Source organism: Haliotis rubra, unplaced genomic scaffold, assembly GCF_003918875.1.
Source record: "Haliotis rubra isolate DU_JTF1 unplaced genomic scaffold, ASM391887v1 Scf405, whole genome shotgun sequence".
Taxonomy (NCBI): Eukaryota; Metazoa; Mollusca; class Gastropoda; order Lepetellida; family Haliotidae; genus Haliotis; species Haliotis rubra.
This window is the reverse complement of record NW_025767086.1, coordinates 291561-318242: the sequence shown is the minus strand read 5'-3', so window position 1 is coordinate 318242 and position 26682 is coordinate 291561. Positions and strand designations below refer to the sequence as shown.

Here is a 26682-nt window from a genome sequence, read left to right as displayed (position 1 = left end):
AATCACTACTCAACTACTTCAACCACCGCAATCACTACTTCAACTACCACAATCACTACACCACAATCACTGCTTCAACCAAGACACCACAATCACTATCTCAACTACCACAACCACTACTTCAACTGATAACCACCACAATCACTACTTTCTGTCACTACCACAATCACTACTTCAACTACCACAATCACTACTTCAACTACCACAATCACTACTTCAACTACCACAATCACTACTTCAACTACCACAATCACTACTTACTCAACTACCACAATCACTACTTCAACTACCACAATCACTACTTCAACTACCACAATCACTACACAAATCACTACTTCAACTACCACAATCACTACTTCAACTACCACAATCACTACTCAACACACTACTTCAACTACCACAATCACTACTTCACAAATCACTACTTCAACTACCACAATCACTACTTCAACTACCACAATCACTACTTCAACTACTACCAACTACTACCACAATCACTACTTCAACTACCACAATCACTACTTCAACTACCACAATCACTACTTCAACTACCACAATCACTACTTCTAAACTTCACTACCACAATCACTACTTCTAACTACCACAATCACTACTTCCACCACCCACAATCACTACTTCATACACAATCACTACTTCAACTACAATCACTTTCTACTTCCATACAATCAGTACTTCTACCACCACAACGCTCCACTTGTAACTGGCGGGTCACACTGAAACAGTTGGTACTGAAGAGGAATAACACTTCCTATCGGTGGGATGCTGACTGTACGCATTTTGTTAAAAACACCTCAAAGTTGTCGGTGTGATCTTTGTGTCTGAACGGCCAGTCATGTGTGTCTTGTTTTCATATCTTATTTAGCATTTAGAGACTGAAAGGTTCTCAGGATTTATCACAAGTAGTTTCGAGCAGCCGCACTTAAACAAAGTTGTATTTGCCCGGATACCGGAAACAGCGATAACTGCACACAAGACGCCTCGTAAAGAAGCGCACGTAAATATTCCGGAGGTAAACAAGGCGGCAACCGACCCTTACCAGTGTTGGAACCACTGCTGTCCTAACCCCTCGGTAGCCCTGACACACCTTTTCACACTGGACGTGCACAGTTGATGCAGGGGTCGTGGCGTGGCGTTTGGGTGTGTGTTCGCGCGTGCGTGCGTCCGTGTGTATGTGCGTGCGTACGTGCGAGCGTGCGAGCGTGCGTGCGTGCGTGCGTGCGTGTGTGCATGCACGTGTATGTGCGTCCCGGTCGAGGCGGGGCCCAAGTCTAACACTGGCCACATTCCGGGATGGCCTAAAAGTCGGGCCGTGCCGGGCCAAGGCGGGCCAAATCTATTATTGGCTAATAAACCAATTAACGAAAACCATGCCTACAATTAATCAATGCAACATACACTCGGGATAATAATGATCAATCGGAAGCCACAAACGCGTACCATAATAACTTTATTACGAGTAAATCGGCTAAAACCCAGGAAGACGAGAAGCCTGTGAACTGGCTGACCGAGGTTACGTCTAAAAGTGGAATCGTTAAACGAAACGGGATTTAAAACGTGTAAATACTTCAGCCAATTCCGATACACATTTCCGTCGGCCCGAAAATGTTTAAACATTTATATCAATCACATACCACCCCATAAATTCACTATTCATCGTATTTAAAAGCTTGACCAGATTTAAATCATACGATCTCTTCCCACACTCTTAACATTATCTCGGCCACAATTTTCCGCCCGGCATGGCTCGAGCCGACAAAAGCAACTTAAACGTAACGCACGTAGCTTGAATTGTGTTTAAATCCATAGACTGGTATTATAGCTACCTGAATATATCGCTTTGTAATGTTATAAAATGCCACCTGTAAAGAAAACTGCTCCGTTAAAGTGAAGCCCTTGTTCTCTCCCCAAACACAACATAGCCTCAATCAAAAGTGTTTAGTCTCTGTTCAGCTCGGCTTGGCCCGTGCTGTCAAAACAACTTAAAACCTCACACATGTATCTTGAAATGTATTTATATCCATAGATTAGTATTATATCTACCTACATATCACTTCACAGAGTCTCAAAGCGTAGTATTTGAAGCAAACACGTTGCTCAAAATGAAGCTATCCTTTCTACATATTCTCAACAAACAGTATCACAAGCGTTCGGTACGCCTTGGCCCGGGCTCTAAAAAACAACTTAAACCCCACACGTGTATTCTGATTTGTGTTTAAATCCATAGATTAGTATTATATCTACCTAAATATCAATGTGTGATGTTACAAAATGCTACATGTAAAGATAACTGGTTCGTTAAAGTTAGCCCTTTTCTCTCTCCATTCACAATATAGTCTCAATCAAAAGTGTTTAGTCTCTGTTCAGCTCGGCTTGGCCCGTGCTGTCAAAAACTACTTAAACCTCACCCATGTATCCTGATGTGTGTTTAAATCCATAGATTAGTATCATATCTACCTAAATATCACTTCACAGAGGCTCAAAGCGTAGTATTTGAAGCAAACACCTTGCTCAAAGTGAAGCCCTATTTTTTATACATTCTCAACAAAGACACAGTATCACAAGCTTTCGGTCCGGCTTGGCCCGGGCTCTCAAACGCACCTTATACCTCACAGATGTATGTTGAAATGTGTTTCTATCCATAGATTAGTGTTATATCTACCTAAGTACGTCTTTATAGAGTCTCAAAGCGTAGTATTTGAAGCAAACACGTTGCTTAAAGTGAAGCCCTAATTTCTATACATTCTCAACAACCACATAGTATAACATGCTTTCTGTCCGGCTTGGCCCGGGCTCTCAAAAACACCTTAAACCCCACACATGTATCCTGATTTGTGTTTAATTCCATAGATTAGTATTATATCTACCTAATTATCACTGTGTGATGTTACAAAATGCCACCTGTAAAGAAAACTGCTCCGTTAAAGTGAAGCCCTTTTCTCTCTCCATTCACAACATAGCCTCAATCAAAAGTGTTTAGTCTCTGTTCAGCCCGTCTTGGCCCGTGCTGTCAAAAACAAACTAAACCTCACACATGTATCTTCAAATGTGTTTATATCCATAGATTAGTGTTATATCTACCTAAGTACGTCTTTATAGAGTCTCAAAGCGTAGTATTTGAAGCAAACACGTTGCTTAAAGTGAAGCCCTAATTTCTATACATTCTCAACAACCACATAGTATAACATGCTTTCTGTCCGGCTTGGCCCGGGCTCTCAAAAACACCTTAAACCTCACACATGTATCCTGATTTGTGTTTATGTCCATAGATTTGTATTATATCTACCTAAAAACTTCTTTATAGAGTCTCAAAGCGTTGTATTTGGAAACAAACACGTTGCTTAAAGTGAAGCCCTAATTTCTATACATTCTCAACAAAGACACAGTTTCACAAGCTTTCGGTCCGGCTTGGCCCGGGCGCTCAACGCACCTTAAACCTCACAGATGTGTCTTGAAACGTGTTTAAATCCATAGATTGGTATTATATCTACCTAAATACCTCTTTATTGAGGCTCAAAGCTTTGTACATGTATTTGAATCTAACACGTTGCTTAAAGTGAAGCCCAGTGTTCAATCTGGCTCTGTGCGGGCTAATGAAATTAATACACCTGTTAATTACACCTGTATCCAGCTTGTTTTAATTGCCCCTTGACTAATTGCAATCAGCTAGGTGTTGTGATTCAATTAACATACTCCATTGTTGCCCTTAATTACCGTTCAGGGCCTTCAGTGTTATTGATTATTACTCCACCGTTTCTTCATAACGTTTATCACAGAGGGCCATGTAATCACTGACTAAATTAGAAATGCTAAAAATGAGACATTTGTTCTATTATATATATATAAGTATTTATGCTTCCACTCGTGTTATGTTCCAGAGTATAACATTAATGAATACTAGTACCGATACAGATGGCAGGCTGAAGCTATTCGTGATATGATTTACACATATAAGTAACTTAATAAATATCAGAAGATATTATACCCAATTATATGACATGAAATGCTTGAAAGAGGTGGGGTTTTTTTTAGTGGTTTCTGTAAAGTGGTATGTAGGTACATATATTACTAATCTATGGATATAAACACATTTCAAGATACACGTGTGAGGTTTAGGTTGTTTTTGACAACACGGGCCAAGTCGGGCTGAACAGCGACTAAACACTTTTGATTGAGGCTATGTTGTGAATGGAGAGAGAAAAGGGCTTCACTTTAACGGAGCAGGTTTCTTTACAGGTGGCATTTTGTAACGACACACATTGATATTTAGGTAGATATAATACTAATCTATGGAATTAAACACAAATCAGGATACATGTGAGGTTAAAGGTGTTTTTGAGAGCCCGGGCCAAGCCGGACCGAAAGCATGTTATACTATGTGGTTGTTGAGAATGTACAGAAATTAGGGCTTCATTTTAAGCAACATGTTTGCTTCAAATACAACGCTTTGAGACTTTATAAAGACGTATTTGGATAGATATAACTCTATTCTTTAGATATAGACACAAATCAGTATACATGTGTGAGGTTTAAGCTGTTTCTGGCAGCCCGGACCAAGTCGGGCCGAACAGCGACTTAACACTTTTGATTGAGGCTATGTTGTGTTTGGGAGAGAAAAGGGCTTCACTTTACCGAACCAGTTATATTTACATGTGGCATTTTGTAACATCACACATTGATATTTGGGTAGATATAATACTAATCTATGGATTTAAACACAAATCAGGAGACATGTGTGGGGTGAAAGTTGTTTTTGAAAGCCCGAGCCAAGGCTGACCGAACGCTTGTGATACAGTGTCTTTGTTGAGAATATGTAGAAAAGAGAGCTTCACTTTCAGCAACGTTTTGCTTCAAATACTACGCTTTGAGACTCTGTAAAGTGGTATGTAGGTACATATATTACTAATCTATGGATATAAACACATTTCAAGATACACGTGAGGTTTAGGTTGTTTTGACAGCACGGGCCAAGTCGGGCCGAACAGAGACTAAACACTTTTGATTGCGGATTTTGTTTTCCGAGGACTTTTTCCCCTAAATTGTTAGGAATGGAGAGAGAAAGGGGCTTCACTTTTACTTTACTTGATGAAGTGGTATTTAGGTAGATATAATACCATTTTGTGTTTCATGTGTATTAGTAAATATAAGCATATGCATACGCGCTGGCTATCTGATTTGGACTGGTATTGTTTACAATGAAAACACATAAGAATTTTTGTGTTTGTGAATGCATACTTTGTTTGATCCTTAATAACATATAACAAAATGTTGTGATTTCAAATATTTCTTTTAATATACATAATCATGTCATATTTGCCCATTGACACTCGCCGATATCCACGTCTCTTTAACATAAACATCCTGTGCTCATTCAGCATGAGACAATAAAGGTTAATTAGGGAACCCCAATATCTTAATTAAGGAAAGAAAAGCAGTCAAAACACTGTCACTTCCTGCCCAGGACCCCAGGATGTCACTCGCTAAGAGAAGTAAGCAACCTTCCCTCATATCAAGGAAAACACATAACAACAAGACGGTGTCTTTTCTACAGGAATCTCGGTATGTAGTCATTGTTGTTGTGTGGGTTTTTTCACCATTAACTATATATTTTCAATCAAACTATGCATTTGTGAAGGCAGGAAAAGTATCGACCTAAATGTGCAGGTTTCGTTTTAATATTCTGCAATCCATTTTTAGTATTACCCGGTGGCCCGGCCCGGCCCGACTTTTCTTGGCCCGACTTTTAGGCCATCCCCCACATTCCCATATGCAGTGAACTTATCTACCGTAGTGATAACATTGGTATATTGTGTCTGTTTGTCAGTTTCAACATTGACTGTGCCGTAGCACCATGTCTCGCAATATGTCTGCCTGTTTGTTGATCAGTTTTCATTACATATTTAGTCATGTCAATATTTACAATATCATTAAGAACATTGCGTTAAAAACCGACGTATTCAAATGAATTGCTCGTCGTGGGTACGGTGTACAGTGTCTCCACGTGGGTACGATGTACAGTGTCTCCACGTGGGGTTATTATTTAACATTGCAAGAAGAAGCATATAACAACACACTCACTCACTCTATGCACTCTTGTACTATCTAAATTGTGTCCCAGATTCGTGAGCATGAGCACTAGATACACGCAAACAGAGGTCACAGGGCAACCTAAGAAAACATTTCGATGAAGTAATAAATCTTGACAGCTACACAGGACCTGGTAGAGTATGTAGAATGTATGCCTGACATTAACTACAGTGCCGTATCTCCAAGTGACATCCACGAATACTTTATACTTGTTGTTCCCTGAGTTACCGGACTCATATTTGTGATGATGTGACACGATCTTCACGGGATCACATTACACTTCTCAGTGGTCCCTGTAATCACTCACTTGGACAATTAACAACATTTGGGTATATTTGATGGCGTTACACGCCGACTGTGTAGGCTCAAAGTTTCAGAAGGGTAGTCTAGTGGGTAATGCGTAGCTGACTACGCCGAAGGTTCGATTCGCTACAAGTGTACAATGCATGGAACCTATTCTTGGTGTCTAACGGTGTGGTCTTGGAAGGGTGAGTACAAAGGTTTAACACACATGGAGAGGGTGAGTACAAAGGTTTAACACACTCGGAGAGGGTGAGAACAAAGGTTTAACACACTTGGAGAGGGTGGGTACAAAGGTTTAACACACTTGGGGAGGGTGAGTACAAAGGTTTAACACACTTGGAGAGGGTGAGTACAAAGGTTTAACACACTTGGAGAGGGTGGGTACAAAGGTTTAACACACTTGGAGATGGTGAGTACAAAGGTTTAACACACTCGGAGATGGTGAGTACAAAGGTTTAACACACTCGGAGAGGGTGAGTACAAAGGTTTAACACAACAGTTGAATGGGTCATGGAAAAGTACGTCTCACCTGCCCAGTCGCTACCGTGATTATAATTCTACAAAACCAATTGTGTGTCTCAAAACACACCAACAGGCAGGAAAACATTACCCCCGATACTGGATCGATGCCTATTGGCTGACAGGTTTCTATGGGCTTTTGCAGCCGTTGACGTCAACACTCCGTTTATTGAGGTATATTTGATAGGCAGTTTCTTGTATTGAGTTGCAGGGCCATGAAAGCAACGCACGCTTAAAACATCCGGCTGTTGGCGCTTCATGTGGACGCCATTGAATGCTCCTCCGTCACTGCTGGTGTTTATTGTATATTATATTGTTAATGACTCCAGGCCCAATATTCAGGTGCACGTCGCTTATGGGTACCCCCAGAAATATAATGTCATTGATAACGGAACGAAGGCCTTGATATTCAACTACTGGTGACATGATTGATATAAGATATACTACAAATGATCCCATTGTTTTGTGTTTGTTTACATATGCGTAGTAATCACTATCAATTGGTATTACACAGTTCAATAACGACACGCTGAGAGATATAACTGAAATGTTACGTTCACAGTTTACAGAAACGTTTCACAAAAGCATTTATTGCAACTCATTCAAGAGGATGGACCAACACATATATACGTATAAGGTCCCTTGTTTCGAGTTATCGGTATCTCGAGACAAATGTAGTGCCGATCAATGCCGTAGTAACATAGCAATTCAAAAGTCTGGAACAACACACATAGTACGTATACAGTTCCTTGTTTCGTATGGTCTATGTCGGCATTTCCTTGTCACGAAATACGATTTCGAGTTATCAAGATTATTGTGAATTGATCTTCTTCCATAGTGAATCCTCCAAGGCTGTCTTACAAATACACACAGTAGATCGTGAGAGTTGGGGATGGTACCAGGGGGCGGGAGACGAGTGCTACAGACACCTGGTGTCATCACTGTTCATCAGTGAACCGTACATATCGTTGTCACCGATATTTGACCATTTTACTCGAGACTGGATATTTTCCCTCGGTGACGGTTTGCACATTCACACACACACACACACACACACACACTGGTGAAGTCCTGTCCTTTTTGCCAGTAACGTAGTGTGACTGTTCCTGTCTGTAATTCTGAAACTGGATCTGATGTAAGTGTGTCATATGCACATTAACACAAGTTACTGTAAGGTTTTGTATGCATGCTTTGTTTATTTGACCTATTCCGACCTTTCCCATATCTCCCAATGACCTCGGTATCTCTATTGATAACGCACCGGTGTGTTCTTTACAATGTGTTAGATACATGTATATATACACAGAAACCAAAAGTATACAGTACAAGACTGAATTACTTGATGACGTAACAAGGATGATATGGCCGTGACGTCATCGCAGTCACATGTCATAGACATAATGAAACACACGCTTGTCTCTGCTTATTGTTATTATAGAGTGGTTTTGAGTGTACTGAATGTTATTTTAATGATTTTGGAACAGATAAAATGAAATATATGATATCATATACACATATGTTGCAGGTCTCACACTACATTCACAGTCCAGTCAGGGATCCCCTTCATTCATTTCTCTTTCTTCTGACCACTTAAAATATGTTTCCAAAAGGCACGTGGTTCATTGGAAGTCATCCTCATTATTGTGAGTGAGTGAGTTTAGCTTTACGCCGCTTTTACCAATATTCCAACGATATCACGGCGGGGGACACCAGAAATGGGCTTCACACATTGTACCTATGTGAGGAATCGAACCTGGGTCTTCGGCGTGACGAGCGACCGCTTTAACCACTTGGCTACCCTACCGCCGCTCCTCATTATTGACATATAATAGCACATTTATGCGTTTTTCAAATATACACAAAATCAATTCTTCAAGTACTTCAATCAAACTACTGGGAAAACCTATAAACTGCTGCTATAAATGGTTGTGTTTTCATACTTTTTTTGTGTTAATGTTCTTTTAGGCTGATGAAGTTGTGGCGCGGTTGTCACAGCTGACAACGCCAGACGTTAATCAACCATTACGATTGATAATCAGACTTACTCGGGCAGAATGGGCTTGTAACTTTGTGCTACCCGATTCTATTTTGAGAGTGTTGTCGATTATACTACGGCATTCAGGTAAACACGGGAAAACATGTCTCACTTCCGTAATCAGAATCCGGAAAACAGCAATATATAAATAAGCTGTTGTCATGCCATCTCCATGGCAACACTATTCTAAATGTCTCACACAGGGATTTTCAAAGAAACACCCAATTTTCTTTCAGTTGCTATAAAGACGGATTCGGTGTTTCTGACGAGATGATGTGTACATGCCTGAACCTACCTTCTCAGATAGGGTCACGATTTTATGTAAACAGGTCAGATGATGCGTTCGGGAGCCGTTCGGTTGTGTTTTTGTACTTGTTGATAGGCTCTCCTGATTTTGGGGAGATCCGACTTCGGCCTATTGTGTTGATAGGCACTCTTGATTCGGGGGAGATCCAATTTCGGCCTATTGTGTTGATAGGCTCTCCTGATTTGGGGGAGATCCGACTTCGGCCTATTGTGTTGATAGGCACTCTTGATTTGGGGGAGATCCAATTTCGGCCCATTGTGTTGATAGGCTCTCCTGATTTGGGGATCATCTGACTTTGGCCTATCGTGTTGATAGGCTCTCTTGATTTGGGGGAGATCTAATTTCGGCATATTGTGTTGATAGGCTCTCTTGATTTGGGGGAGATCCAGTTTCGGCCTATTGTGTTGATAGGTTCTCTTGATTTGGGGGAGATCCGACTTCGGCCTATTGTGTTCATAGGCTATCTTGATTTGGGGGAGATCCAATATATGGGCTGTATATCCACAGGACAATATATGGGTTGTATATCCACAGGACAATATATGGGCTGTATGACCACAGGACAATATATGGGCTGTATGGCCACAGGACAATATATGGGCTGTATGTCCACAGGACAATATATGAGCTGTATCTCCACAGGACAATATATGGGCTGTATGTCCACAGGACAATATATGGGCTGTATATCCACAGGACAATATATGGGCTGTATATCCACAGGACAATATATGGGCTGTATATCCACAGGACAATATATGGGCTGTATATCCACAGGACAATATATGGGCTGTATATCCACAGGACAATATATGGGCTGTATGGCCACAGGACCATGGCCAGGACAATATATGGGGCTGTATGGCCACAGGACAATATATGGGCCACAGGACAATGTATATCCACAGGACAATATATGGGCTGTATACAATATATGGGCCACAGGACAATATATGGGCTGTATGGCCACAGGACAATATATGGGCTGTATATCCACAGGACAATGTATGGCTGTATATCCACAGGACAATATATATGGGCTGTATGTCCACAGGACAATATATGGGACATATCCACAGGACAATATATGGGCTGTATGTCCATATATGGCCACAGGACAATATATGGGCTGTATATCCACAGGACAATATATGGGCAGTATATATATATGGGCTGTATGGCCACAGGACAATATATGGGCTGTATATCCACAGGACAGTATATGGATTGTATGGCGACAGCAGGACAAAATATGGGCTGTATATCCACAGGACAATATATGGGTTGTATATCCACAGGACAATATATGGGCTGTATGGCCACAGGACAATATATGGGCTGGCTGTATGGCCACAGGACAATATATGGGCTGTATGGCCACAGGACAATATATAAGCTGTATGTCCACAGGACAATATATGGGCTGTATAGCCACAGGACAATATATGGGTTGTATGGCCACAGGACAATATATGGGCTGTATATCCACAGGGCAATATATGGGCTGTATGGCCATAGGACAATATATGGGCTGTATGGCCACAGGGCACCAGATAAACGATGGAATCGTCCATAAATTGACGTAAAATGGTAACAGCTGTTTCTGTCCGATCTGGCACCTTCATGAGGCTCAGGTTCGCTGATCCGGCACCATTTAGAGGCTTATGTCTACTGATCCCGAGACATCATGGCCACTTCTGTTTGGTTCAGATCCGACTCGGTGTATAGTGTGGGACAGATTCAGGAGATCCGACTCCTGACGGATAGGCTATCCAATTTTAGGGGAGATCCAACTCTGGTCTTTTATTAGATAAGTACTGATTTTGGGGAGATCCGACTTCGGCGTTTTTTAGGATAGGCGTCTCTGTTAAGTGAGAGATCCGACTTCGGCCTATTGTATTAATAGGCTTTCTTGATTTGGGGGGAGATCCGACTTCGGCCAATTGTGTTTTAAAATAGGCTCTCCAGATTTGGGGGAGATCTAACTTCGGTCTATCGTGTTGATGGGCTCTCCTGATTTGGGGGAGGTCAGACTTCAGTCTATTGTGTTGTGATTTGGGGGAGATCCGACTTCGACCTGTTGTGTTGATAGGCTCTCCAGATTTGGGGAAGATCCGACTTCGACCTATTGTGTTGATAGGCTCACCTGATTTTGGGCAGATCCGACTTCAGTCTATTCTGTTGATAGGCTCTCCAGATTTGGGGAGATTCGACTTCAGTCTATTGTGTTCTGATTTGGGGAAAATCTAACTTCGACCTGTTGTGTTGATAGGCTCTCCAGATTTGGGGGAGATCCGACTTCGGCCTATTGTGTTGATAGGCTCTGTAGATTTCGGGAGAACAGACTTCCGTGAATTGTGGGATAGGTTGTCCTGAACTTACACACAACAGAATGCCTACAACCCAAGGTTCTGCAATCACTCAATTGAGATGGGTCTCCGCCTGATTGACTGGTGGATTAAAAGCTATCATTATCAATCACGACATCCCTTTCCGCTTTAGCAATCCCAAAAAGTTAATTCGTTGTGTCTGTTAAGTATGCCCTGGTGCCCAAATGGGAATATGTTGTCAGACCTTCACCCTAACCCTGTAGTTATATGTATCCCGTCATGGGCTGTGTCACAAAACAGATGTTCTGCTACCTGTGAATGTCCTGCATGGCATCCGTCACTTCCGCTCCAACAATGAGAGATGGGATCTTTCTTCCCCAACAACATTCATTCATTCAGACTGCTCACAGGAGACACCTCCTTGTTCATGATACACACCTTGCCGAAATAAACTGGAACAGTCATTTAAGTATGATGCGTGAAACAAGGCGTTATAACAGGTAGGTGTTTTTACCGTTACGTAAAGGCAACAATGGTCGCTGCCTTGATGCCTCAAACGTTACGTATAGTAGTCATTACAGGTAGGTGCCTAGATGGCTCAATGGTTACATATAGGAGTCATTACAGGTAGGTGCCTAGATGGCTCAAGGGTTACATATAGGAGTCATTACAGGTAGGTGCCTAGATGGCTCAAGGGTTACATATAGGAGTCATTACAGGTAGGTGCCTAGATGGCTCAAGGGTTACATATAGGAGTCATTACAGGTAGGTGCCTAGATGGCTCAAGGGTTACATATAGGAGTCATTACAGGTAGGTAGGTGCCTACAGGTAGGTGCCTATGGCTCAAGGGTTATATAGGGTTACATATAGGAGTCATTACAGGTAGGTGCCTAGATGGCTCAAGGGTTACATATAGGAGTCATTACAGGTAGGTGCCTAGATGGCTCAAGGGTTACATATAGGAGTCATTACAGGTAGGTGCCTAGATGGCTCAAGGGTTACATATAGGAGTCATTACAGGTAGGTGCCTAGATGGCTCAAGGGTTACATATAGGAGTCATTACAGGTAGGTGCCTAGATGGCTCAAGGGTTACATATAGGAGTCATTACAGGTAGGTGCCTAGATGACTCAAGGGTTACATATAGGAGTCATTACAGGTAGGTGGCTAGATGGCTCAAGGGTTACATATAGGAGTCATTACATGTAGGTGCCTAGATGGCTCAAGGGTTACATATAGTAGTCATTACAGGTAGGTGCCTAGATGGCTCTTGAGGGTTACATATAGTAGTCATTACAGGTAGGTGCCTACATACCTTGAGAGTTACATATAGGAGTCATTACAGGTAGGGTCATTACCACCGGTAGGTGCCTACATACGTATAGGATTCATTACAGGTAGGGGCCTACATACCTTGAGGGTTACGTATAGCAGTCATTTCAGCTGGGGCCTACATACCTTGAGGGTTTCATATAGGAGTTATTACAGGTAGGGGCCTACATATCTCCAGGGTTACGTATAGCAGTCATTTCAGCTGGGGCCTACATACCTTGAGGGTTACATATAGTAGTCATTACAGGTAGGGTCCTACATACCTTGATGGTTACATATAGGAGTCATTACAAGTAGGTGCCTACATACCTTAAGGGATATGTATATGAGTAATTACAAGCAGGTGCCTACATACCTTAAGGGTTATTTATAAGGGTAATTACAGGTAGGTGCTCAGGTGGCTCCTGCGTCCCGTATAGGTGCTGTCTTGCAGTCTAATGTACCCAACCACTGGAGTAGGCTTGGTGTTGAAACACTTAAAAGCATTTGTTTGTGAAGGGCTAAGAATCTATGAACCGTTGGTCGTGGGTTCGATTCCCGGACTAACGCTTCATGGAACTGAAATGCTGACCACATCAAATTCCACCTTTCATTCTCTGATTCCAGCGAGTTCGAACAAACAAAAGTGAAGTGTCTTCATTTATGAATGATCTGTAACTTTCGACATAGACATGTTTATCAAACCGTGTGTTTCAAGGGAGAATAATCTTTTCAATAACTGTCTTGATTGCAATGAACAGATGTATGACCAACAGCAAAGCATTGATGAAATACGAATGACAAGGTACAAAGTATCATGTTATAAGTAAATGACGGTGTTATGAATTACTGAAGGCCAGAAACTGGAGTCACATGGCTGTTCCTGCAAATGCCCAGGTACTCGTGTCACGTAGAGGTTAGTCTTGACCAGGTACTCGTGTCACTTAGAGGTAAGTCTTGACCAGGAACTTGTGTCACTTAGAGGTAAGTCTTGACCAGGTACTCGTGTCACTTAGAGGTTATATCTTGACCAGGTACTCGTGTCACTTACAGGTAAGAACTTGATGAGGTACTCTTGCCACATAGAGGTAAGATCTTGACTAGATTCGCTTACCACATGGCGATTCCCTCACATGTCCAGGTACACATGCCACAAGAGGCTCCCTAACATGTCCAGGTGCACGTGTCACATGAGGCACCCTCACATGTCCAGGTACACATGTAACATGGGGCTCCCTCACATGTTTAGGTACACATGTCACATGGGTCTCCCTCACATGTCGAGGTACAAATGTCACATGGGTCTCCCTCACATGTCCAGGTACACATGTCACACGGGGCTCCCTCAGATTTCAAGGGACACATGTCACATGGGTCTCCCTCACATGTCCAGGTACACATGCCACATTGTTCTCCCTCACATGTCCAGGTACACATGTCACACGGGGCTCCCTCAGATGTCAAGGAACACATGTCACATGGGTCTCCCTCACATGTCAAGGGACACATGTCACACAGGGCTCCCTCACATGTCAAGGGACACATGTCACACAGGGCTCCCTCACATGTCAAGGGACACATGTCACAATGGGCTCCCTCAGATGTCAAGGGACACATGTCACATGGGGCTCACCCACATGTCCAGGTACACATGTCACATGGGCCTCCCTCACATGTCCAGGTACACATGTCACATGGGGCTCCTGAGATGTCCAGGTACACATGTCACATGAGTCTCCCTCACATGTCCAGGTACACATGTCACATGGGTCTCCCTCACATGTCCAGGTACACATGTCACATGAGTCTCCCTCACATGTCCAGGTACACATGTCACATGGGTCTCCCTCACATGTCCAGGTACACATGTCACATGGGTCTCCCTCACATGTCCAGGTACACATGTCACATGAGTCTCCCTCACATGTCCAGGTACACATGTCACATGGAGTCTCCCTCACATGTCCAGGTACACATGTCACATGAGTCTCCCTCACATGTCCAGGTACACATGTCACATGGGGTTCTCCCTATGTCACATGTGTCTAGGTACACATGTCACATGAGTCTCCCTCAGATGTATCAGGTACACATGTCACATGAGGCTCCCTCACATGTCCAGGTACACATGTCACATGGGGCTCCCTCCCATGTCCAGGGACACATGTCACATGGGTCTCCCTCACATGGCCAGTTACTCATGTCACATGGAGCTCCCTCACATGTCCAGGTACACATGTCACATGGGCCTCCCTCACATGTCCAGGTACTCATGTCATATGGGCCCCCCTCACATGTCCAGGTACACATGTCACATGAGCCTCCGTCATATGTCCAGGTACACATGTCATATGGGGCTCCCTCACATGTCCAGGTACACATGTCACATGAGTCTCCCTCCCATGTCCAGGTACTCATGTCATATGGGTCTCCCCTCACATGTCCAGGTACACATGTCACATGAGTCTCCCTCACATGTCCAGGTACACACATGTCATATGGGGCTCCTTCACATGTCCAGGTACACATGTCACATGGGTCTCCCCTGAGATGTCCAGGTACACATGTCACATGAGTCTCCCTCACATGTCCAGGTACACATGTCACATGGGGCTCCCTCACATGTCCAGGTACACATGTCACATGAGTCTCCCTCACATGTCCAGGTACACATGTCACATGAGGGGCTCCCTCACATGTCCAGGTACACATGTCACATGGGGCTCCCTCACATGTCCAGGTACACATGTCACATGGGTCTCCCTCACATGTCCAGGTACACATGTCACATGGGTCTCCCTCACATGTCCAGGTACACATGTCACATGGGGCTCCCTCAGATTTCAAGGGACACATGTCACATGGGTCTCCCTCACATGTCCAGGTACACATGCCACATTGTTCTCCCTCACATGTCCAGGTACACATGTCACACGGGGCTCCCTCAGATGTCAAGGAACACATGTCACATGGGTCTCCCTCACATGTCAAGGGACACATGTCACACAGGGCTCCCTCACATGTCAAGGGACACATGTCACACAGGGCTCCCTCACATGTCAAGGGACACATGTCACAATGGGCTCCCTCAGATGTCAAGGGACACATGTCACATGGGGCTCACCTACATGTCCAGGTACACATGTCACATGAGTCTCCCTCACATGTCCAGGTACACATGTCACATGAGTTTAATTCATATGTCCAGGTACACATGTCACATGGGGCTCTCTTACATGTCCAGGTACACATGTCACATGTGTCTACCTCACATGACCAGGTACTCATGTCACATGAGTCTCCCTCACATGTCCAGGTACACATGTCACATGGGACTCCCTCACATGGCCAGGTACACATGTCACATGAGTCTCCCTCACATGGCCAGGTACACATGTCACATGAGTTTAATTCATATGTCCAGGTACACATGTCACATGGGGCTCTCTTACATGTCCAGGTACACATGTCACATGAGTCTCCCTCACATGTCCAGGTACACATGTCACATGGGGTTACCTCACATGGCCCGTAACACATATCACATTGGTATCCCTAACATGTCCAGGTACTCATGTCATATGGGGCTCCCCCACATGTCCAAGTCACATGTCACATGGGGCACCCTTACATGTCCAGGTGCTCATGTCACATTGGTCTCCCTAACACGTCCAGGTACTCATGTCACATGGGCCTCCTTCACATGGCCAGGTACACATGTCACATGGGCCTCTCTCACATGTCCAGGTACACATGTCACATGGGGCTCCCTCACATGGCCAGTTACACATGTCACATGAGTCTCCCTCACATGTCCAGGTACACATGTCACATGAGTCTCCCTCACATGTCCAGGTACACATGTCACATGAGTCTCCCTCACATGTCCAGGTACACATGTCACATGAGTCTCCCTCACATGTCCAGGTACACATGTCACATGGAGCTCCCTCACATGTCCAGGTACACATGTCACATGAGTCTCCCTCACATGTCCAGGTTCACATGTTACATGGGGTTCCCTCACCAGTCCAGGTACACATGTCACATTGGTATCCCTCACATGTCTAGGTACACATTTCACATGGGCCTCCCTCACATATCTAGGTACTCATGTCACAAGAGGCACCCTCACATGTCCAGGTACACATGTCACATGGGGCTCCCTCACATGTCCAGGTACACATGTCACATGGGTCTCCCTCACATGTCCAGGTACTCATGTCACATGGGTCTCCCTCATGTCCAGGTACACATGTCACATGGGGCTCCCTCACATGTCCAGGTACACATGTCACATGGGTCTCCCTCACATGTCCAGGTACACATGTCACATGGGTCTCCCTCATATGTCCAGGTACACATGTCATATGGGGCTCCCTCACATGTCCAGGTACACATGTCACATGGGTCTCCCTCACATGTCCAGGTACTCATGTCATATGGGCCCCCCTCACATGTCCAGGTACACATGTCACATGAGTCTCCCTCACATGTCCAGGTACACATGTCATATGGGGCTCCCTCACATGTCCAGGTACACATGTCACATGAGTCTCCCTCCCATGTCCAGGTACACATGTCACATGAGTCTCCCTCACATGTCCAGGTACACATGTCACATGAGTCTCCCTCACATGTCCAGGTACACATGTCACATGAGTCTCCCTCACATGTCCAGGTACACATGTCACATGAGTCTCCCTCACATGTCCAGGTACACATGTCACATGAGTCTCCCTCACATGTCCAGGTACACATGTCACATGAGTCTCCCTCACATGTCCAGGTACACATGTCACACGGGGCTCCCTCACATGTCCAGGTACACATGTCATATGGGTCTCCCTCACATGTCCAGGTACACATGTCACATGAGTCTCCCTCACATGTCCAGGTACACATGTCACATGGGGCTCCCTCACATGTCCAGGTACACATGTCACATTAGTCTCCCTCACATGGCCAGGTACACATGTCACATGAGTCTCCCTCACATGTCCAGGTACACATGTCACATGGGGCTCCCTCACATGTCCAGGTACACATGTCACATGAGTCTCCCTGAGATGTCCAGGTACACATGTCACATGAGTCTCCCTCACATGTCCAGGTAGACATGTCATATGGGGCTCCTTCACATGTCCAGGTACACATGTCACATGAGTCTCCCTGAGATGTCCAGGTACACATGTCACATGGGTCTCCCTCACATGTCCAGGTACACATGTCATATGGGGCTCCTTCACATGTCCAGGTACACATGTCATATGGGTCTCCCTCACATGTCCAGGTACACATGTCACATGAGTCTCCCTCACATGTCCAGGTACACATGTCACATGAGTCTCCCTCACATGTCCAGGTACACATGTCACATGAGTCTCCCTCACATGTCCAGGTACACATGTCACATGAGTCTCCCTCACATGTCCAGGTACACATGTCACATGAGTCTCCCTCACATGTCCAGGTACACATGTCACATGAGTCTCCCTCACATGTCCAGGTAGACATGTCACATGAGTCTCCCTCACATGTCCAGGTACACATGTCATATGGGGCTCCCTCACATGTCCAGGTACACATGTCACATGGGGCTCCCTCACATGTCCAGGTACACATGTCACATGGGGCTCCCTCACATGTCCAGGTACTCATGTCATATGGGGCTCCCTCACATGTCCAGGTACACATGTCATATGGGGCTCCTTCACATGTCCAGGTACTATTGTCCCAATCAAGCCACGGCACAAAATACAGGCAAGGGTGTGAGACGTGACCTGAACCGGGTTGCTCTTTTTGTACGGCAGAGTACAAATCCATTCATCCATTTTTTCGAACGATAGCATTGAATGAAACTAGGATTTGAAATTGTCCTGGGTTCTGTTGTACAAAACAACCTTAGCGGTAAGACTACCTTAAATCTATGTTAAGGTATTGGAGTTACGGTCACCTTAGCGCTAAGATCACTTTGTACAACGGCATCTAGTCTGTCATACAGACCCTGAAGCAAATATATCCAAGATAGCCCACGCAAGTCTAGAAAATGTGGCAAAACTAGATGTTTAGCTTTAGGCTGAAATTGAAGAAAGTCTCAGGGCTCCTTTTCATGATATTTTTTGTTATGCTATGAAGTTTTTTTCTGCAAAATATGTTCATTTCAGAGACTAGTTGTTGGTCTAAACGGCATCCTGAACATTTGGGAAAGACTTCCGCCCGTTTTCCCCTTTTTATTCTAGTCATATCATATCACCTGAACATATATTCTTCATCTGATTAGGATGAGCTTTAGCATGTTTCTTTATCGGTATCTGAACATACTGAAAGACATATCAAACTTCTAAAACTGCCACTCAAACAATTCTTTCCTCGTCGTTAAAATTTAGGGGGATACGGGCGGAAGTGTTACCAAGATTTGCTCCGACGTCTACATGTCAAAACTACGATAAGCACAACAAGTGTATACGTTAACTCCATGTATTTCTAAAGGTTTCCAAACCTTTGTTTGAACTGGTCTTCTAGGAGTTGGTGAGTTAGAAAACCTACAACTTTATGGAAAACATCTTCTGATTTATTGAATCTATCAACTTACTCTGCCATAATGGAATTAGAATCTACATAGTAATATTGCTAAATTCAGTAAAGAAGAAATAGTTATCCACAAAACTGACTTGATGAGCTCTGCGTGTTCAATACCCGTATAAGGTGGCCTCGTACTTACATCATACAACGACAATGACAACTGCGGCGGCGACGACGAGAGCTTTCCCCTTCCAGCACCTGCATGTGTGAACGATTTCCTTGACAGTGACGAGCCGGCGGAGACCAATTACTAACAGCACTATTATGTTTGTCATACTTGGCCTTGACACATCTCCAGATGCCTGTAAGGTGATCTTTATTCAAAAGTAAACACTTTTCACAAACGATCGCGCTACATATCGCTTGTTTATCTAGTCTGTGATTAGAATTATCACGTCCAAAGGGAACATTCCCAAAACACGTATATGTTCTTTACTAATCAATCGTCTAACTACAATACATTTATGTTGATATGTGTTGAAACTAATAGATGGATATGTTGCTATATGGGTATGATTTTCAAATATGACCCTTTCATATAAATCTTCCCATTAGACCATCATGAACAATGTGACACAGGTAACATTTGATACGGTCCCCGCCAAATCGGCTAATATATCGCCCCTGCCTTCTTACAAGCCGAGGCACTAACTTTAAAAGTGACCAGTTAGTGTTGCTGCCCCCGTCCAGCAAGTGGACATCTCACAACCTCCCAGCAGAAACTAACTGACCGGTGACGGCGATACTTCTCGAGAGCTAACTTCGTCAGACCCGACGTGCGTCGAATAGCCGTACCAGTGTCACGTGGATCGCCGAGAGTCGCGAGCTCACAAAGCCCTCTGACTGTCATTCAAACTGGATCGATCAAACCAGGTGTTTGAGCTGGAGGTAATTGTGCCCCTGTTACACCATAGGGGTACGGCTGCGTGCTTGTTGCTGACTTCGTGTGTAGTTCGCGTGACTGTCTACCAGTCAGGTACATCTACCTGTGTGTCGCCGCTACCTGTGAAATGTTTGTCGAGTTATGAGACAGACCTTCATTTAACTTGTACTGGAGTTGAGTGTGCTTTACATTCCACTCGTTGGACAAACAGAAGGTTTTTTACGAACTGGATTTTTCTCTCGTCATCCGATATACCTGGATACTGTTTGGCGTCGTGTTACCTGTGGCGTCCTTTTAATTACAGGTGAGAGAGGAGATGTGAACAGACTGTATCAAGATAGACAGTGCACAAACAGGAAGCGTACTTTCTCTTGTCACCTCAAATCAGTTACCATGGAAACCGTAATTGAAGAAAACGAGGATCTGTCAACTCCATCTAATGTGAATGGGACGCTACCCAGAAAGGTAGGTTGATGTTAAGTGTTTCAGTATTTTCAGTTTCAGTGAAGGCGCCGAGTGTTGTGTCTAGTCTATCTTAATCTAATGTCACTTCTAATAAGAAGGTATTTTAACCGTACTGGTCTTCCTGCATGTTTTAAGATCAAGATGACACACATGTCCCCGCTGTCATTCATCTTCCGCCAGGAGGGTGTACATTTCGTGGTGTAATATACATCTCATGTCATGGTTTATGTAAACAACGGGGAAATGTACTCCAACCGTCATTCAACGCGTGTCGCTTAAGTGCTGGTGCATGTAATATTTCAAGAAGACTTTAAAACGTTATTGCTGTCATGGAATCAAATGTGCCCATGTGCTTAACAACCCCTAGCAATATCATAACTGTCTGCAGAGACGGATGATTGTGCGATCTTCATTAGCCTTGACACACACATCCCATATCCATCTTACGCTGTTATACATCATGCGTTTGTCACCGATCATGCTATAACGTGTATATAACATCACTCTTGAGTTCAAGTGCTGTCAGTGTCAACTAAGAGCAGGCTTGTAACGCATTACATCAAGCGGACTCTACTGCAGCGTCGACATGTCAATATCACTATTCACATAAGCCCATTATACCACTCGTTAGTCCACACGGCAAGTCCAGTGCTTACGTCAACTGTACGGATCCTGATATATACGCGTGGCATTGTGTAAATACTGAATATAACACAACCACTCATCACTTGTTATACTAGGCTGAAATGCATTTCTTTTATCAGTTGAAATGCAAATGTACAAAACGGGCGGTGTAATGCGTCCCTACCAACTGTATATTTAATTCATATGTAATATTCACGCTATGCTTAGACACACGGTAACTTTATCTCCACTCAACGTCCTTTGTGTATGGCCACATGAGGTATGTTGTTAGTTCCGTTAGCAACATGCTATATTACTAAATTCACATACAATGTATGTGTGTGTAAGTCGCCGTTATTCTAACAAACAAAGCTGATATTTGTAGCTTGAAATAAGAGATGCAGATTGGGCATCTTAACACTATTGCTCACACAGCAAATTATCGATATTGACAGGTTCCTATCTCATCTTTTATCGCACGTACATTGTAATCACTTATCGATTGTCTTATGATTGATTACGTCAATATCATGATTGACGTAGGCACGCAAAAGACGGGCCTTGATAGGATGGCAGAAACAATTGTCAGAAAGGTATGTCTTCTTTCTCTACCATTCACCATGATGAACAAGTATTTATTAATACGGGCCCCAAACCTTACATACTGAGTGATGGTTATGGTTAACGGAGGTTCCCAAATGTAGGTCAGAGGCCAATGACCTGGCCCTCCAGCTATATGAGGCCTTAATATTTTTATTTCATTCTAATACGTTTGTATACCTCGTTGATATGTAATCAGATGTGGTTTTGTAAATCCCATTCCGATCACTTTGTGACTGAAATCAATTTATGTGACATCACCACGACCAGGTTACAAATAGCCATGACTCAAGTGCTTCTTCATACCTGACAATAATGGCTTCCTTGTGTATCCTAACACAAAAATATTGAATATTTTATTTCCTATTTATTTGACACGTCTGTTGTCTGACACCAACGTTTAGATATACCGTTACGTATTTAACCCACTTGTCATAACGGCCATATTGATTAGGGCAGATTAATCAGGTCGGTTGACGACACGGAACGCAGTTCGTGATCACTTGCGTGATATATATGCCTCTTGTTAACACAAGCCGACAGTGAAGCTCACCGAATATCAGCGGGGTTGGCCCTGGCGGTGTTTGTTAACACAAGCCGATAGTGAAGCTCACCGAATATCAGCGGGGTTGGCCCTGGCGGTGTTTGTTAACACAAGCCGACAGTGAAGCTCACCGAATATCAGCGGGGTTGGCCCTGGCGGTGGCGGTTAACGTGAAGCTGAATATCATGGGTTTGTTGGCCCTGGCGGTGTTTGATAACAATGAATGGTGATACTCATGACGCGGAATGTGTTTCACGGTGAATCATGTAAGATCAATCAGATGATGCAGTGTGATACACAACTGTATATGTCAGGCCAAGTAATAGAGTTTTGTAAATTGCTTGATATCTCTAGTTATGCACATATTCGTGAATCCGGGTACCATAACGAGTCGTCAATCCGGGTATCATAGCTAGTCGTCAATCTGGGTATCATAGCTAGTCGTCAGTCTGTGTACCATAGCTAGTCATCAAGAGGTATCCGTCAATCGGGTATCATAGCTAGTCGTCAATCTGTGTATCATAGGTATCCGTCAATCTGTGTATCATAGGTATCCGTCAATCTGTGTATCATAGGTATCCGTCAATCTGTGTATCATAGCTAGTCGTCAATCTGTGTATCATAGCTAGTCGTCAATCTGTATATCATAGGTATCCGTCAATCTGTGTAATCATGGCTAGTCGTATCACCGTATCCGTCAATCTGTGTATCATAGGTAGTCGTCAATCTGTGTAGCTAGTCGTCAATCTGTCAATCGTGGTATCATCTGCTAGTCGTCAATCTGTGTATCATAACTAGTCTGTCGTCAATCTGTCAATCTGTATCATAACTAGTCGTCAATCTGTGTATCATAGCTAGTCGTCAATCTGTGTATCATAGTCGTCAATCTGTATCATGGGTATCATCCGTCAGTATCATCACTGTGTATCATAGCTAGTCGTCAATCTGTGTATCATATCTCAATCTGTGTATCATAGCTAGTCGTCAATCTGTGTATCATAGCTAGTCGTCAATCTGGGTATCATAGCTAGTCGTCAATCTGTGTATCATAGCTAGTCGTCAATCTGTGTATCATAGCTATTCGTCAATCTGTGTATCATAGGTATCCGTCAATCTGTGTATCATAGGTATCCGTCAATCTGTGTATCATAGCTAGTCGTCAATCTGTGTATCATAGCTAGTCGTCAATCTGGGTATCATAGCTAGTCGTCAATCTGTGTATCATAGCTAGTCGTCAATCTGTGTATCATAGCTAGTCGTCAATCTGTGTATCATAGCTAGTCGTCAATCTGTGTATCATAGCTAGTCGTCTGTGTATCATAGCTGGGTATCATCATACTAGTCGTCAATCTGTGTATCATAGGTATCCGTCTGGGTATCATAGCTAGTCGTCAATCTGTGTATCATAGCTGTCGTCAATCCGTCAATCTGTGTATCATAGCTCCGTCAGTCGTCAATCTGGGTATCATAGCTAGTCGTCAATCTGGGTATCATAACTAGTCGTCAATCTGTGTATCATAGCTAGTCGTCAATCTGTGTATCATAGCTAGTCGTCAATCTGTGTATCATAGCTAGTCGTCAATCTGTGTCTCATAGCTAGTCGTCAATCTGGGTATCATAACTAGTCGTCAATCTGTGTATCATATCCGCTCTGTGTATCATAGTCGTCAATCTGTGGTATCATAGCTAGTCGTCAATCTGTGTATCATAGCTAGTCGTCAATCTGTGTATCATAGCTAGTCGTCAATCTGTGTATCATAGCTAGTCGTCAATCTGGGTATCATAGCTAGTCGTCAATCTGTGTATCATAGCTAGTCGTCAATCTGTGTATCATAGCTAGTCGTCAATCTGTGTATCATAGCTAGTCGTCAATCTGTGTATCATAGGTATCCGTCAATCTGTGTATCATAGGTAGTCGTCAATCTGTATATCATAGCTAGTCGTCAATCTGGGTCTGTGTATCATAACTAGTCGTCAATCTGTGTATCATAGCTAGTCGTCAATCTGGGTATCATAGCTAGTCGTCAATCTGTGTATCATAGCTAGTCGTCAATCTGTGTATCATAGCTAGTCGTCAATCTGTGTATCATAGCTAGTCGTCAATCTGTGTATCATAGCTAGTCGTCAATCTGGGTATCATAGCTAGTCGTCAATCTGGGTATCATAGCTAGTCGTCAATCTGGGTATCATAGCTAGTCGTCAATCTGTGTATCATAGCTAGTCGTCAATCTGGGTATCATAGCTAGTCGTCAATCTGTGTATCATAGCTAGTCGTCAATCTGTGTATCATAGCTAGTCGTCAATCTGTGTATCATAGCTAGTCGTCAATGCTGGATATCATAGCTAGTCGTCAATCTGTGATATCATAGCTAGTCGTCAATCTGTGTATCATAGCTATCGTCAATCTGCTAGTCGTCAATCTGTGTATCATAGCTAGTCGTCAATCTGTGTATCATAGCTAGTCGTCAATCTGTGTATCATAGCTAGTCGTCAATCTGTGTATCATAGCTAGTCGTCAATCTGTGTATCATAGCTAGTCGTCAATCTGTGTATCATAGCTAGTCGTCAATCTGTGTATCATAGCTAGTCGTCAATCCGTGTATCATAGCTAGTCGTCAATCCGGGTATCATAGCTAGTCGTCAATCCGGGTATCATAGCTAGTCGTCAATCTGTGTATCATAGCTAGTCGTCAATCCGGGTGTCATAGCTAGTCGTCAATCTGTGTATCATAGCTAGTCGTCAATCCGGGTGTCATAGCTAGTCGTCAATCTGTGTATCATAGCTAGTCGTCAATCCGGGTATAATTAGCCATTCGTCAATCCGAGTATCATAGCTAGTAGTCATTCTATTATCCAGCCATTTCCTACAAATGTGTATCGGGTGTATGCACAATACAAGTCATTCTGGGACATAGCCTTTCGTCAATCCAGGTATCAAAGCTACAGTCATATGTGGGTTCCATAGTTGCAGTCGACAATTCGATCAATCTGATTATTAAGCAAGTCATTATGCTTTAGTTACTATAACCCACCAGATACTAACAGCAAAATACCGCGTGGCAGTCGAAAGCGTCAAAGCGTAAACACGCTAAACCTTTCTAAAATACACCATTCCATTTTATTGTATTTTAGCAAATATCACAAACGGAAACATGGGTCTTAGCAAAGACCATATATAGAGGCTATTTAATGTGCCTAGTGAAATATGATTCGTCATGGGGTGACGTGCAAAAAAGTGATATTTTCACGAGTGTCGTAGTCATGAGTGAAAATATGACGTGTTTCACGTCACTCGATGACGCATCATATTTCACTAGGCACATTAAATATTCTATTTAATATGTGCTTCCAATTTTGTTTAATCAAATTTAAACATGATTAATCCGAGAGAATTCGATTAACGAAATCCAAATTATCCAAACTGTAAGCTAAAGACTGTTCACTTCTTTGTTCAGGCATACAGATAAGACATAGTTCGGTATTCGAAATTAAGACATAAAAACTTGGTCAAGACTTGGTGCCCGCCCTCAAATACATAAGCACCAAAGCATAGATCCGAGGTTGTTGACCATTCCGCCCAGCCCTCTCTGTGACTTAACACCCTCATTGAAGCAATGTTAATCTCCAATCTGACTTTGGCTCTTTTTAATACAAATAATGTTAATTTGTTCCTATCCAAAATACATATTTTCAGAGACAAAGTGTTCGTCTACCGGGTTCCACAAGTTGTGGCGAGCTGTGAGACTGTATACAAGTACATGTATGTAGCAGCAGCTTGTGAACTCGTAGCTGTAGGGTAGCTAGAAATTAAAGTAGCTTATACAGGGTTAATTCATTTCAATGAAAGGCATACCATATGCGGATTTAACAACGAAACCTCTATAATGCCACAATCCCTATGCACTGCGATGTTATGTAATACACGCGCATCCATTAGAATTAGGTATTGTTATTCAAGGCACATACTGGAGCCTATGGGTTGACCGCGGTACGGCTCTTCAACTTGACAGTAGGGTCCAGGGGTGACGGCGGACTAAAATACTCTTACATTAAACAAGACACCGAAGGTTG

General features: G+C 43.3%; 1 protein-coding gene across 2 annotated transcripts in view; it reads left to right on the top strand.

Moving 5' to 3' along the window:
- Positions 1 to 26682, top strand: part of LOC124287718 (high affinity cAMP-specific and IBMX-insensitive 3',5'-cyclic phosphodiesterase 8B-like) — a 235100-nt gene that overhangs the window by 23644 nt on the left and 184774 nt on the right. Inside the window, exon 2 of one of the 2 annotated variants that reach the window (XM_046724250.1) lies at positions 20683 to 20843. In XM_046724250.1, the coding sequence (XP_046580206.1) occupies positions 20772 to 20843 (72 nt within the window). In that variant the 5' untranslated portion in view covers positions 20683 to 20771. Of the gene's footprint in view, positions 1 to 20463; positions 20844 to 26682 lie in introns of those variants that run through there. The other variant, XM_046724252.1, reaches the window with a different exon arrangement.